General features: G+C 34.1%; 1 protein-coding gene across 1 annotated transcript; it reads right to left on the bottom strand.

Moving 5' to 3' along the window:
* Positions 1 to 13,157: 13,157 nt before the first annotated feature.
* LOC145076201 (endo-1,4-beta-xylanase 5-like) lies at positions 13,158 to 14,665 on the bottom strand. The gene is made up of 4 exons (XM_079022160.1): positions 14,661 to 14,665; positions 14,401 to 14,479; positions 13,577 to 14,359; positions 13,158 to 13,514 (listed from the first exon to the last, which is right to left on the bottom strand). The coding sequence occupies exons 1-4, from the start codon at positions 14,663 to 14,665 to the stop codon at positions 13,158 to 13,160; spliced, it is 1,224 nt and encodes a 407-aa protein (XP_078878286.1).
* Positions 14,666 to 15,024: the final 359 nt, after the last annotated feature.

Genomic DNA, 15,024 nt, shown 5'->3' with positions numbered 1-15,024 from the left:
CCAATTTACAGCCAAATCATATGGGAATGACACACCCAACATTATTAACCTATCAATGTGTGATTTCATTCTTAGAACGTGGGCACACACGGGTTTACCATGTTCATGTTTCATTTCCAATAGGGCCTTAGTGATATTGAACCTTTCAATTCTTCGATCTTGTGGGTTGGGGAGAACAATAGGAGGAGGAGGAGGAAGTGAAGCATGATTTCTCGTTCCTCGATTGAATCGTGGAATACCATCTTCATGTGGAATGCTTGTTCCATGGGATTTGGGAAGACCATAGTTGTCGAACTTTGACATCTACAAAACGGGAGAAAAACAAATTCAAGTTAGTTGATTGATTGAGTCCTTAGTAAATCACCCAAATGAGATACTAAGGCTAGGACCCAACACAATATTCCACAACTCGGGAGAGGGATGCCGTAACCCTAATTGAAGAATATTTGAAGGTAAGTGAATGACGATTCACTAATTTCCACCACGAAAAAAAGAAATTTTAAGTTTTAAATCTATGAAAACTCCTAGATCCTTTGAGATTCATTGAACTTTCAATGGCATGTTTAAATCTCGATATGCCCCTCTTGTTTGTGACTGGGATGCCGAGGATCACAAAGCGGGTGTGAATAACCATGCAAACTTACATGGTGCCCTCACATGTTACAGTCACCCATTCGATGTGCCGGTAAACCACACACGCTCCACCGAACTATGACAAACATTGAGTCACCCTTTGCTACCTTTGCTTAGAACCATTTAGTGTGCCGGTAAACCACACACGCTCCACTAACGTCTTTGCAAGGGCACAAAGTGTAATTTCATGGAATTGCATCAATTCACTTTTGCCTAAGTAACTAAGATTGGGAATTTTATGAAAACATTTAGTTACTTTAATAATTCATTATACTTATAATGGAAGGTTTCGTCCTATCCTACCCGTTCGGCTAACGACCCTCCACTAGTCAAGAGTGCGGTGGGTAAGAGTGGATACCCATTCAATCGCCATTTTATAGGCAATTTCCTTAAACACCCCTTATAGACTAGCTTCGTGAATGAGGCCTACTAATAGTAAGACTGAATTTTACTCATACATATATAATGTTAGACTTTTAATGTTATATATATAGTATAGGGTGTATTTTACACTTTTAAAATATTAGGTGGTCAAATTTAACAATTATACTTTTAATTCAATTAAATTTTAAACCTAAACTTTTATGGATTTATTAAACCTCTTTTAATTATACACCTTAATTAATTAATAAAACCATAAGGGTGTGATTTGAACTTTTTTCAAAACTATACTAGAGTTTTAGAATTTAACATTCCTAATTAAACATTTTAATCAACTTTTAAATTCCAAATCTTGAGGGCAAGTTTTGAAACATTTCAACACATTAGGGTTTAGAATTTAAATATACATCAAAATTAAACTATTAATCAAAATTTAAATTCCAAAACTTGAGGGCAAGTTTTGAAACCTTTTTCAAAACATTTGGGTTTCAACTATTTAAATTTGAAGACAACAAAACTTTTGGGTTCAAATTTAAACTATAAAACCTAAGGGGAAAATATGAAACTTTTCAAAGCACAAGTATCAAATAACAAATAATCTAAATTAACATTTAATCACATAATTATCCATATTTGATTTATTTAATGATTTCTTGCAAAACAATTTATCAATTTAATCAAAATAATCAATCAATTATCACATAAGGAAACAAATATTTTATTAATTGATAAATATCTTCAATTAGATCAAGAATATAGTCAAATATATCATAAAATCGGATTTATATTGATCTAATATGATAAGGTAACTATCCATAAGGAAAAAACAGCAAGAAATCATGAAATATCCCCATCTGACGAGTTGACTCGTCGAGTCAGGCTTGGACTCATCGAGTCTACATGGACTCGGCGAGTTCAGCTATGGACTCGGCGAGTTCAGCTATGGACTCGGCGAGTCCAGCCTCCAGAAACCAAAAAACGAATTTTTTGAACATGTAATGCATCAATACAATTGAAACCAAGCTAGGCTCTGATACCACTGATGGGTTTTGGTCATAAGACATCCTATATGCTCATACAAACCCTAATGCTTGGATCTAGGTTTCTCTATTGTACATGCTATGAATCCAAGACTATAAACCCTAATTCTAGCATATGGAAATCAATATTAACATATAATTAGGTTTAAGATATTACCTTGATTGTTATGTAGCAATAACAATCCCAAATCTCCTTGAATTGACTTTGGAAGGCTTAGAGTCACAAGTGTCACTCCTCTAATGGCTCACAAACACCATAAGCAAGAGGATGAAGAGGAGAGAGGATAGAGGCTGCCCAAAACGTGTTCTAACCCTAGAAAAGAATTTCCTCACGTTTTTGAGCCTTAAGGGTTCTATTTATAGTGAGGCTATTAGGGTTATCTAACAAGGAAACCCTAATTTGGTTGCTTAAGCCCTAAGCAACCCATAGACTCCTTCAATCAAGCCCTTGGACGATTTCCTTATGGGCTTCCCATAAGAATTCGTCCACCTCTTGATTCAAGACAATCCATGGCCCAAATTGCAATTATCTTATAATTACAATTCCAGTCCCTTAAGTTTAATTAATCTCTTTTAGTCACAAAACTAATTACTAATTAATTATTGACTAATATTAATTAAACAATATGATTTCTCCTTTAATATATCATTCCCATAATATATTAATAAATCATATTTAATCCTTTCTCTCCATAATTCATCCTATCAAGTTGCTTTGGTGAAGGCAACCCAAAAGGACCATGCACCATCGGGTCAAGTACATACCAAAATAGTTATGGACTTAGACACTAATCCAACAAAGGGGTGCCGGTATCAGTGGTCTCAGACAGGATTGTTTGTATTACTTCCAGGTTTTGGAAGCGGTTTCATGACGAGATGGGCACTCATCTCCATTTTAGTACAACAATTCATCCGCAGAACGATGGTCAAAGTGAGCGGACTATTCAGACTCTTGAGGATATGTTGCGTGCATATGTGTTGGATTTTGGTGAGTGTTGGGATATGTATCTTTCGTTAGCAGAATTTTTGTATAACAACAGGTATCACACTAGCATTAATTGACCTCCTTTTGAAATGCTCTATGGAAGGAAATGCAGGACCCCGATTTGTTGGGGCGAGGTCGGCCTGCGAGTTATGCAGAGTACCAAAGTGTTACTCAATACAACTGAGCTGGTTCAACAGATTCGAAGCAAGCTCCAGATAGCTCTGAGTCGGCAGAAGAGTCATACCGACAAACGTCGGTCAGACTTGGAGTTCCAGGTAGGAGATATGTTTCTCCAGAAGGTGTCACCTTCGAAAGGTGTAATTCAGTTCAAGAAGCAGGGCAAGTTGGGTCCCAGTTACATTGGTCCTTTCAGGGTTATGACTCGGGTGGGCCGAGTTGCTTATCGCTTGAATCTTCAAGCCGACCTCCACTAGATTCATAGTACTTTCCATATCTATCAGCTGTAGAAGTGTTTAGTGGATGATTTTGCAGTGGTACCTTTTTAGGATATTCAGGTGGATGACCGCTTGAATTATATTGAGAGACTGGTGGCAATTTTAGATCGGAAGACAAAGACCTTGAGGAACAAGGTTATGGAGCTGGTGAAGATGCAGTGGTTGCACCGTAAGGGATCAGAGTGGACCTGAGAGCTAGAGGGTGAGATGAGGGAGCACTACCCGGAGTTGTTTGAGTCAGTAGAATTCGAGGATGACGTTTGATTCAAGTGGTGGAGAATTGTAACGCTCGATTCCAGGTAAGAAATTATTTTTTAAAATGTTCATGGCTTGTCTTTGAACACGGCGTGTTGAAGCCTCAACACGGCGTGGCGTCAGGACTTTGGCCCACAAAAGTTAATGATTCAACACACCGTGTTGTGTTATCTCAACACGGCGTGTTGGTGGCAGGGAAAGAAACCCTAATTTTAGGGTGCTGCACCCTATTTAAGCATCCTTATCTTCAGGGGTTGACCTCTTTATCAGCACCCAAAGTCTCTAGAACCCTAAATCGAGTTGTAGCCTCCATTTTCAAGCATTTAATCCTTTTAAGAGAGTTTAGTGTTCATTTATTCATTGTGAAGGAGTTAGAAGATCTTGAAGTTGCAAAGCTTGGAGAAGGAAGTCTTGGATCCAGAGCCTCTGCCTATTTTACAAGAATTTTGAGGTATCAAGTTCTTATCTTGGTTACTAGATGCTTAGATCTCTTTTTGGGTTAAATAGTAATGTTTTTAGCCATGGTTTGGATGGATGTTGAGTTTAGGACGTCTCAAAGGTTTATTCTTTCATATCTAAGGTCTTCATGAGCTCCTTTGGCATAAAGGTGCCGACTTTATGGACTTAGGGGCCTCATGCATTCACTAAGTCTTTTTTTAAGCTTTAGAGCTTCTCTTTGGCATGCATGGGCGTAAAGTTGGCAACTTTATGTGGTCTTCCAACTCTAATAAGCCAAGGGTTGGGTTTTAGACTCGTTTTGGTGGTTTCTAGGGGTAAAGTTGGAAAATTTACCCTTCTAGATATAATTTTGGTCGAGATCTGAGCTTTGGAGCTCTTAGATTCGATGAAGGTAGCTTAATGTATTAAGTTGTTCAATTTCAACGAATACGGCGTGTTTATTGGTAAACACGGAGTGTTGGCTTGGCTTTTCCTGACTATTGAAGTTGATGGAGAAACATGACGTGTTGAAGGATAACATGGTGTGTTCGGTCAACACTGATTGTTGACCTTGACTTTTTTATTTGACCAAGTTGTACCTATAGGGGGGATGTTGAGGCATTTTGAGTTTTATCTAACGAGTTGTTTTTGTTTAGGGGTTGGTTAGAGCTGAGATTCGGAGTTGGGAACTATTCAATTATCGTTCAACATTTTAGGTGAGTTTCCTCACTAGGAATAACGGGTCTAAGCTACAATTGTTGGCCCTATTTGGTAATGTTAGGATGCTAGGATTATGCATGAACTTTGCATGTGGTATGTACTGCTATGTATACTGGGCGGGACTCAATGCCAAGCGAGGCCTGAGGATTGGAACAGATGCTAGTGTTTATGATTATTATATGTGTTAGCATGATTATGTGGTATTTATTATATGTGTATATTGGGCGAGGCCCAGTGACAAGCGAGGCCTGCGCATAACATATCTATATACCGAGCGAGGCTCGATGTCGGGCGGGGCCCAATGTTGAGCGAGGCTCGATGTCGGGTGGGGACCGATGCTGAGCGAGGCCCGATGTTGGACAGGGGCCCAGTATGTGATTATGTATGGCATGGGGTAGTTTGGGGAACTCACTAAACTTTGTGCTTACAGTTTTTAGTTTATGTTTCAGGTACTTCTAATGGCAAAGGGAAGAGCTCGGGTTGACTACATCGCACACACCATTGAGATTTTGCATATGTTATTTTACTCTAATTTTTTATGACATTGATGCATTGTTTTCTTGAGATGTATGGATGATATTTGAAAACACTATTTTATCTATTTTAAAATTTGAAATTTTGGGGACTACATTTTGGGATGTTTCTCTCTCTCTCTCTCTCTCTCTCTCTCTCTATATATATATATATATATATATATATATATATATATATATATATAATGTTAAAAGAAAAAGAAAGAAGAAAGAAAGGGTAATTTGGTCTTTTTATAGGGATCAAGGACCAATAATGCAATTTTAACAAACCACGGCGATGTAACCTATCAAATTTTAAACATAAGGACCAATACCGAGAATTCGACCAAACCACAGGGACCATTTCTATAACTTACTATATTATTTTTGTATCATAAAATTTTGAATTAAATTATTTTGAATCAAATTATTTTTTAACCATATGATTTTGGATCAATAATATACTTAATTAAATAAAGTTTTGTTCAAAAATTAAATTATGGATAATTTTATATTTTGAGTCATTTAATTTTGAATCATAATAGATATAATTAAAAATTATGAAATATTTTAATATAAATTTTTTTAGATCATAACAAATTAAGGAACATAAATAAGTTGAATATTTTTTTTAAATGATAAATATTTTAAATCATCACATGTTGGATATATTATATTCAACATTTTTTGAAAAAACTAATATTTCTTAAATTAAAAATAAACTGTTCAAAAGCTTATTTTTGAATTTTTTTTTACAAAGTCACTAGTATAATGAGTAGAAGTATCTTTTAAATTTTCATAGTTTTTGGAGAACTTTTTCTGGGTTTTTTATTTAAAAAAATATTTTTTTTTTTCCAAAATTTCATGATTATATTAGTTTTATAGAGAATTAAATTTTAAAAGAGGGGGAGGGGGTTAAAGGCTCATGGATTCATTGTTTTTCTTGAGATGCATTGTTGATATTTGAAAACACTTTTTTATCTATTTTAAAAATTAAAATTTTTGGGACTAAATTTTTTGGATGTTTTATGGAAAACAAAAAAACCCTAAAAATGCATAAAAAAAACTTAGATATCACAAAAAAAAAATTGAATTTTTTTTTTTAAAAAAAAAATCGCAGTTTTTTCTTTAAATTCATTGAAAAAAAAAATAAAAAAAATTCAAAAAATCTTTCAGCAAATTTGTATAGAAAGTTTCGAGTTTTTACAAAAAAAAAAAAAATTAGAAAAAAAAGTTTTGTGATCTCTAAGTATTTTTTTTATGCAATTTTATGATTTTTAGGGTTTTTTGTTTTCCAAATAACATTATTGTAACACCCGTTTATTTATAAATAAATAAATAAATCAATGAGCGAATAGTAGCCCAAAAATAAATAATTATATATCAAAGGATGGTCTCGAGGGGCTAACTGTCATAAATTTAGAAGTTGAGGACTAAAGGGTGAATTCTGGACCTTAAATGAAAAGAATTCGTCAAGAAAGGGGTAATTTTGTAAATTATGTATTAGTTTTGTAAAGAATTTTAAAGATAGGGGTTGTTTAGTAACAATTGGGCTTATTATGAAAAGAATGTTACGAGTTGGGGTCTAAAAGGTAAAATCTGGATCTACTTTGAAATAAATAAGAGTTGGAGGGACCTATCTTGCCATTATGGTAATACGTTTGTGTTCATCGGATATATATATTGGATATGAAACCCTAACCCTAGCAACTATGTAACAGCCGTCACCCCTTCCCCCCTTATACCTCCTAGTCGTCGGCCGCTACCACCACCCATCTAGTTCGTGTTTCCGACCAGCTTGAGGCCGCCAAGCGAACACCGGCCAACCTCTGTTGTCATCTAGTTCCCGACGAATACGAAGGCTGCTATCCTCTATCCTCCTGTCGCTGCCTTCATGTCCGGTGGAAGGGAGATGTCGAGTCGTCGTTGTGGTCGAGTTTTCCCAACCGCCAGTGGAAGCCGTAACCACCGCCATGGCGTGCGCTGCTGCTGCTGCCCTTCGACGACGACGGACGAAGATGAGCGCCTTCATGATGTGGTCGCCGGAGGCGTAATCAAATCGTGAAGGTGCCGCCGCCAGTTACTGTTACGTTGTCTCGGGTCCACTGCCGTCGTTAGCTGCTTCTGTGATGCCTTCGAGCTCCACCCGTCGCCGCCATGTGGCTGTCATCGCTAATCTTGTCACCGGCCGCCATTCCTTCCACTTTCCGGTGTCGCTACCATTGTGAAATAGCTCTCACCGCCGCCATGAGCCACCAGGTGGGTGGCTGGAGTGTAGTCTATATTTTGGAGTGTGTGTGTGTGTATTTTGTGTGGATGGGAAAACCTAAAAAGCCACTGCCACCACCGTGAGGTGGTGGCTGCCACCTTGTACCACCACCGACCACCACAAGGGTGGTTATGGGTGTGTGTTATTTTTTTAGTATAATGTGTGTGTGTGTTATTTCGTGAGTTCATTGTAAATTGTAAAAGAAAATGGAATAATGAGAAAGAAACCATAACCACCACCGTGAGGTGGTGGCTGCCGCCACCAGCCGTCGTGTCGGGTGGCGGTGTGCCTTGTCTCGATTCTGTTGATTCGTTTGGAGGGTTTGAAACCCTAATGGGCCCAAGGAAGCCCTAATGGGCCTAATAAGACTTAATGGGCTTAATAAAACCTTAATGGACCCTAATAAAACCCTAATGGGCTTAATGGCATTCTAGTGGGCCTAGTAGGCCCAATAAACCCTTAATTGATCTAGAAGCCCAACAAGTTAATAAATGGGTTAGTCTTTGGGTTGGAAAACACTAATGCCAATTAAACTCTAAATTTTGAGAATTAATCGGGAAGCACACGAGAATTATTTAATAACTTGAGATATTAAATAATAAACTTTGGCAAAGATTAATCTAAGCGATAATGGACTTAATGGATTAAGTCCTTAATGGGTTAAGTAGGAAACTTAACCCTAATCATCATTTTATGGAAAACCCTAATTTCACTTGGGTTTATTGTTGGGCCTTCCTTTTGGGCCTTGATGATCGGGTTATTAATGGGCCATCTAAAGTCAAGCAATTAGACTAGAATAATTTAATGGGCCTAGGGTAAGGCCCATGTAAGGGGCTTGGGCCCAATTTGGAAAATTGGGCCATAGTTTGGGCCTTAATGATTATATGATGTTGGGCCTCAGAATGAGACCATGTATAGGCCTAGGCCTAATTTGGAAATTGGTCCATGTGTTGGGCTTTGATTTCCTAGTTGACTTTGGGCCTACGGGTTGGGCCTTGGGCTTGAATAAGCCAAGCTTGGGGTAATGTAATTATCCAAAGTAAGTGTTTATGGTTATGTAGTGGGACCCAATTATTAATTGGGTGATGTTTTGATATTGACAGATCGGGAATCTGTCATCCAGCAGCTGGGGTTGAGTCTGCGGGACTTCATCAGTGTGGGATTGTGTCTACGGGACTTCAGCAGTGTGAGGTGAGTTACCTTCCAGTAGCGGTGGGTCTACGGCCACAATGTCGGCCCACCAGTAGGATTTGTATGTTAGATGATTGTCTTTGTGATATCATATAGGTTTGCTACTACCTGATATGTTATATGCTGACATGATATGTTATATGTGATAGTAGTAGAGTTCGGTTGTTAGGACCGAAGGGTAGGTCAGACACCCAAGATATGTCTAGCAGCATGTGATGATATGTTTATATGTTGGCATGATGTGTTATATGTGATAGTGGTAGTAGGAGGGGAATAGTCCCCAAGTTCGGTTGTTAGGACCGAAGGGTAGTTCGGACACCCCAGGTATGTCTGATAGTATGTTTGTGTTATGATATTTGTGATAGTAGCTGAGTGTGGGCAAGGCCCGTATCTCAGAGATAGTGGAGTGTGGGCGAGGCCCGTACCTCCATGAGTGTGGGCGAGGCCCGTATCTCCTAGCTGTTTAGTATATGATTGTATATACTTGCATGTTATGGTTTAGTAGTTGAGTGTGGGCGAGGCCCATATCTCAGAGATAGTGGAGAGTGGGCGAGGCCCGTATCTCCCAGCTAGTGGAGTGTGGGCGAGGCCCGTACCTCCATGAGTGTGGGCGAGACCCGTATCTCCTAGCTGTCATTATATGATTGTATGTTATGTGGTATGATGGGGGGGAACTCACTAAGCTTCGTGCTTATAGTTTTCAGTTTTGGTTTCAGGTACTTCGTGTTTAAAGGAAAGGAGCCGGCTTGATCGCACCGCATCACACTATGGTTTTCCGCGCATGAGATCTTTGGGATTACACTCTGATATTGTTTTATGATAAAACGTTTGATTATTCATGCTCGGTTTTGACATGACATGGTATTACAGATGTTTTATCACACTGTTGGTTTTATAATGACGTATTTAAAAATGAAACTTTTGGCCTGTATTTTTGGGATGTTATATATATATATATAAGGGTTATATGGAAAAAAAAAACCCTAAAAATCATAAAAATGCATACAAAAAATACTTAGAGATCATAAATCTTTTTTTTTTACTTTATATTCTTAAAAATCGCATCTTTTTTTATAAATTCATTGAAAAAAAATTAAAAAATCGATTTTTTATTTTTTTATCTTTTTGTTTTTTTTTTCAAAAAAAATTTCAGCGAATTTATATAAAAATGTGCGGTTTTAAAGAATATAAATTCAAAAAAAAAGATTTGTGATCTGTGAGTAGTTTTTATGCATTTTTATGATTTTTAGGGTTTATATATATACATATATATATATATATATATATATAATGTTAAAAGAAAAAGAAAAATTAAAAAAAATGGTAATTTGGTCTTTTTATAAGGATCAAGGACCAATAGTGCAATATTCACAAGCCACGGGGATGTAACCTATCAAATTTTAAACTTAATGACCAATACTGAGAATTCGACCAAACTAAAGGGACCATTTCTATAATACTCTATTATTTTTGTTACATAAAATTTTGAATTATAATATTTTGAATTAAATTATTTTTTAACCATATAGTTTTGGATCAATAATATATGTAATTAAACAAAGTTTTTGTTCAAAAAATTAAATTATGGATCATTATATATTTTGAGTCATTTAATTTTGAATCATAATAGATATAATTAAGAATTATAAAATATTTTAATCTAAAATTTTTTAGATTATAACAGAATAAGGAATATTAATAAGTTGAATTAAAAGTTTTTTTAATGATAAATATTGTAAATCATCACATGTTGGATATATTATATTCAACATTTTTTTGAAAAAACTAATATTTCTTTAATTAAAAATAAACTCTTCAAAAGCTTATTTTCAAAAAAATTCTTTTCATAAAGTTGATAGTATAATGAGTAGAAGTATCCCTTAATTTTCATAGTTTTTTAATAAAAAAATATTTTTTCCAAATTTTCATGATTATACTAATTGTATAGTGAATTAAATTTTAAACTTTGGTTTTTTTATTTTTTTCAATGAAAAAATAAATGTTATGACCAACTAACAAAGTGGGTGAAAAAAAATAAACCTACCAGCTAATGGCTAGCTTGGGACAGGTGACAGAGAGAAAAAGACCGCGGGGAGGGGGGGGGGGGTGTTAAAGGCACATGGATGGCGGAAATTGCTTTTTTTTTTCTTTTTCATTTAAAACCTAAATATTTTAACGTTCGTTGGAAACTATCGATATCTCGTACATAATTACTAAAACGCCATATCATCTTGAGGGAAATTGTTTTTTTTTTTTTTGCTTTTTTCTTTTCCATTTTGACCCCCAAATCTTTTAACACCCGTCGGAAATTATTAATATCTCGTACATAATTACTAAAACGTCATATCATCTCGTCGGATATTGCCGATAAACAAAATCAAATCTCCACATTTTATTTTTTCAATCCTTTCACAATGATTTGTCCTTAGAATCCTGACTTATTTTTGAGTTCTCATCCAATCCAACTTTTATATATATATATATATATATATATATATATATATATATATATATATATATATATATATATATATATATATATATATATATATATATATATATATATATATATATATATATATATATATATATATATATATATATATATATATATATAGGGTTGAGATTGGTTGAGAACTCATAGTTTCCCGAGAACTAAAAGTGGAACGTTAGATTAAAACTAATTCATTAAGGCCATGATTGTAATCCTATCAATCTCATTTAACGTTTAATTTTTGTGTTATTGTAAATATTAATAGAAATGTCTAAAAAATTACATAACAAATCAAAATTTTGGATTTTTTTAAAAGTAATATTTATTCAGTTTTTTTAAAGTGCAGATTTTTTAATTTTTTAAAGAAAATATGAATTTTTGAAAAAAAAAAATTAAATTTTTTTTAAAAGCTGCAATTTTTTTAAAAGCATTTAAAAATCAATAAAATAAAATAAAATAAACTAGGATATTTAAAAATCACTATAATTTTTTAACCAAAAAAATCAACATTTTTGGTACATTTATGCATATATTTACAAATGCATATATGCATATTTCATATACTATAATATTTGTAAGAAAATCATAAGAAAACTTATTTTATTTACTAATCTATAAACACAATACAATAAGTATTATATTCGATACAATATAAAAATATAAAAAAACAAAAAAATGTTACAAAATTTCAAAGCATTTTCATATATATTATCGTGTCAATATTTTCATATTTTCTTCAATTTATCATTTTTCACCTCTTCAATATTCACCATAAATTCTTCCAAATCTTAAGGGTTTTTTCGAAAATAATCACCAATTTTAAAAAAAAAATTGTTAGCTTGATCTAAGAAAATTTAAAAAAATGAAGTTTTTTGTGGTAAAAATCTTTAAAAAAATTATATTATATTTTTGACCTACTAAAATGACAAACAAAAAAAAATTTTAAAAATAAAAAAAATTAAGGAAAGTCATGAGTTTTGAGACTTTTACTTAGGGGTGGAATTGGTACGGTACCAATTCATTTTTCTCTAAACCGTGTACCGTACCAACTATAATTGGTATAAAAAAATTGCTACCAATACCATACCAAGTATACTTGGTACCAATTTATTTGGCTACCAACAACTTTGGTTGGTACAAATTGGTAATGGTATATACCAACTTCTTTTAATTTTCTATTATAAGATTTAAAAATAAGCAAAGACATCAGGATTTTGATTTGTAGTATAGAAATTAGTTACGTAGCTCTTTTAGTTTACAAAAGAATTCTACTGAAGTAACGTTTTAATATTGTGCTTTAACGTGATAATAACTATTGACTGATACGACCAAATTACTAATATAATATTATTAAAACTGTAAACACTAAATACAATTAACAATTGAAATATATATATATATATATATATATATATATATATATATATATATATATATATATATATATATATATATATATATATATATATATATATATATATCAAATGAATTGGTTGGTACGGTATTACCATGGTATTCCAATTTTTGTACCATTACCGTACCAACATTGATCAATTGGTACGGTACTACCAACCAAAGATGTTGGCTACCAAATATATTGGCTACCATGTTACAATTTTGCCAGCCCTACTTTTACTTCATCAAGGGACAAAATTTTGTTCAGGAAAAAAAAAAGTGTTTGTTATTGATGCTAGTGGCTTTCTGAAACAAGCTTATGACACAAATTGCTATACAAACATGATCATATTACACTCATTTTAATACCAAAAAAAATCCGATTTATGTCAACCCAAGATTTTGACATACAAGAAATCCTCGGAATATCCCAATGCTTCAACCTTGAAATCCCGAGATATCCGAGTTAATTTCACATCATTTTCATTTGGGTAACTAACTTCATAATCTCCATGAATCAACGAAGTCTCATAGAAACCTTCACCATCTGTCGTCCCCGTAACAACTACACCAAAAAAAATTTTAATAATCTTGTCCACCACATCACCAGTAGCCAAGTTCCTGAAATCATTATCCGTTAAACACATTCTGTAGCATCCTTTTGGACTCCATGCAGACCACAAAACTATCCCATTCACTGCTGGATGTGCATGAGCTTCTCTTAACACTTGTTCCAATAATTTCCCCTGAAAATTAAATCACATCCACATGATTTTGATGAAAAAAACTCAGTATTTAAAGTTAATACCTGATTAGGGCCAGGTTGGACATCTAGCTCAGTGATCCAAATGGGAAGTCTTGAACTTGCAAGTTTATCAATGGCGGATCTCATGTAAGGTATGTTCACATTTGTGAAATGACCTTCTAACCCGATTGATAATGGCCCATGATAGCCCCCACTCCGAATCTCTTCAATTTTTTTGAGATAACTATCAGGAGATGACAACCGATCACCCGGTTCTTCAGTGGTATTATATTCATTCAAGAACAAATCAGCATGTCCATCAAGAACACTAGCCATCGAGTAAAATTTCGAAGAAGAACCCATCTCTCCTAACTTCCTTTCAAGAAAATCAAAATGCATGTTTTCATTCACAACATCCCATGCAATTACTTGACCCGAGTATCGACCCATGACTGACTTTATCCTCTTGGTGGCTGCATCCGCTAGTTTTTGTGGTTCAAGATTTGGAACCCAACTCGGTTGATACTTAGGGTCATCCCAAAACACGTTGTGGCCTCTCACTGAAATTCCATTTGATTTTGTGAACTTAAGTAATGCATCGGATGATGAGTAGTCTTCTTGGTTTTGGATACGTTCGCTGGTGTACCATTTCATTTCGTTTTCGAATGTTGTGTACTTGAATCTTGAAGTGAACCAGTTTTTATAAGCTTGGTTGGTTAGGATGTTTGTGTTAATGGCACATCCGAATGGGAAGTTTGCTAACTTTTGTGAAATGGTTATTGTTTGATTTGTTAGTGGCTTGCCTTCGCTATCAACTACATGGATTTTCACGTTACTCTTCCTCACCTAACCATTGGCAATGAAATTTATATAAGAAAAACAAATACAAAATTCCTAGTTGCATTAATGTTTTTTTTCAAAGGTTTAGGGAAAGCCAATTCATCTTCTGATGGTGGAATATCAAAACTAAAAACGAGGATAAGAATATAATAGGATCACTTTAACCATCAATTTCACCTATGGACTCTAAATAGGTTGAAAAATAGCTAAATGGGCTACCAAATGGACACTTAGATAAATGGACTACCAAATGGACCATGAGTGGTTCCCATATATAAGCACTATTTTCTCAAATTTTCATTTTTACACCATTCTTTTTTTCAAAAAACTTTTCAAAACTTCAAAATAATTGCATTTTATACGATTTAAAACTTTCTATTGTTATGAAAATGGTTAGATTTTTACCACAAAAAAATATTTTCACAGGTTGTAACAGCAAAAATCTCTAAGAATTTGTCTTTTTTTTTGTAACTTTTTACTATGGAAATGGTTTTTGAAGATTTTTACCACAAGAATCTTCAAATTTTTTTTTTTTTTTTGAATTTTCTTAGATCAAGCCAACAATTATTTTTCTACGAAATTGGTGGTTATTTTCGAAAAAAAAAAAACCCTCGATATTTTCTTAAATCTCGATAAGCTTTGGTGGTTATTTTCCAAAAACAATTCTTCTT

The sequence above is a fragment of the Lactuca serriola genome, chromosome 9 (genome assembly GCF_051521515.1).
Source record: "Lactuca serriola cultivar US96UC23 chromosome 9, Lser_US96UC23_V15, whole genome shotgun sequence".
Lineage (NCBI taxonomy): Eukaryota > Viridiplantae > Streptophyta > Magnoliopsida > Asterales > Asteraceae > Lactuca > Lactuca serriola.
The sequence above is the reverse complement of the archived record's forward strand: the minus strand, read 5'-3'. Positions and strand labels throughout refer to the sequence as shown.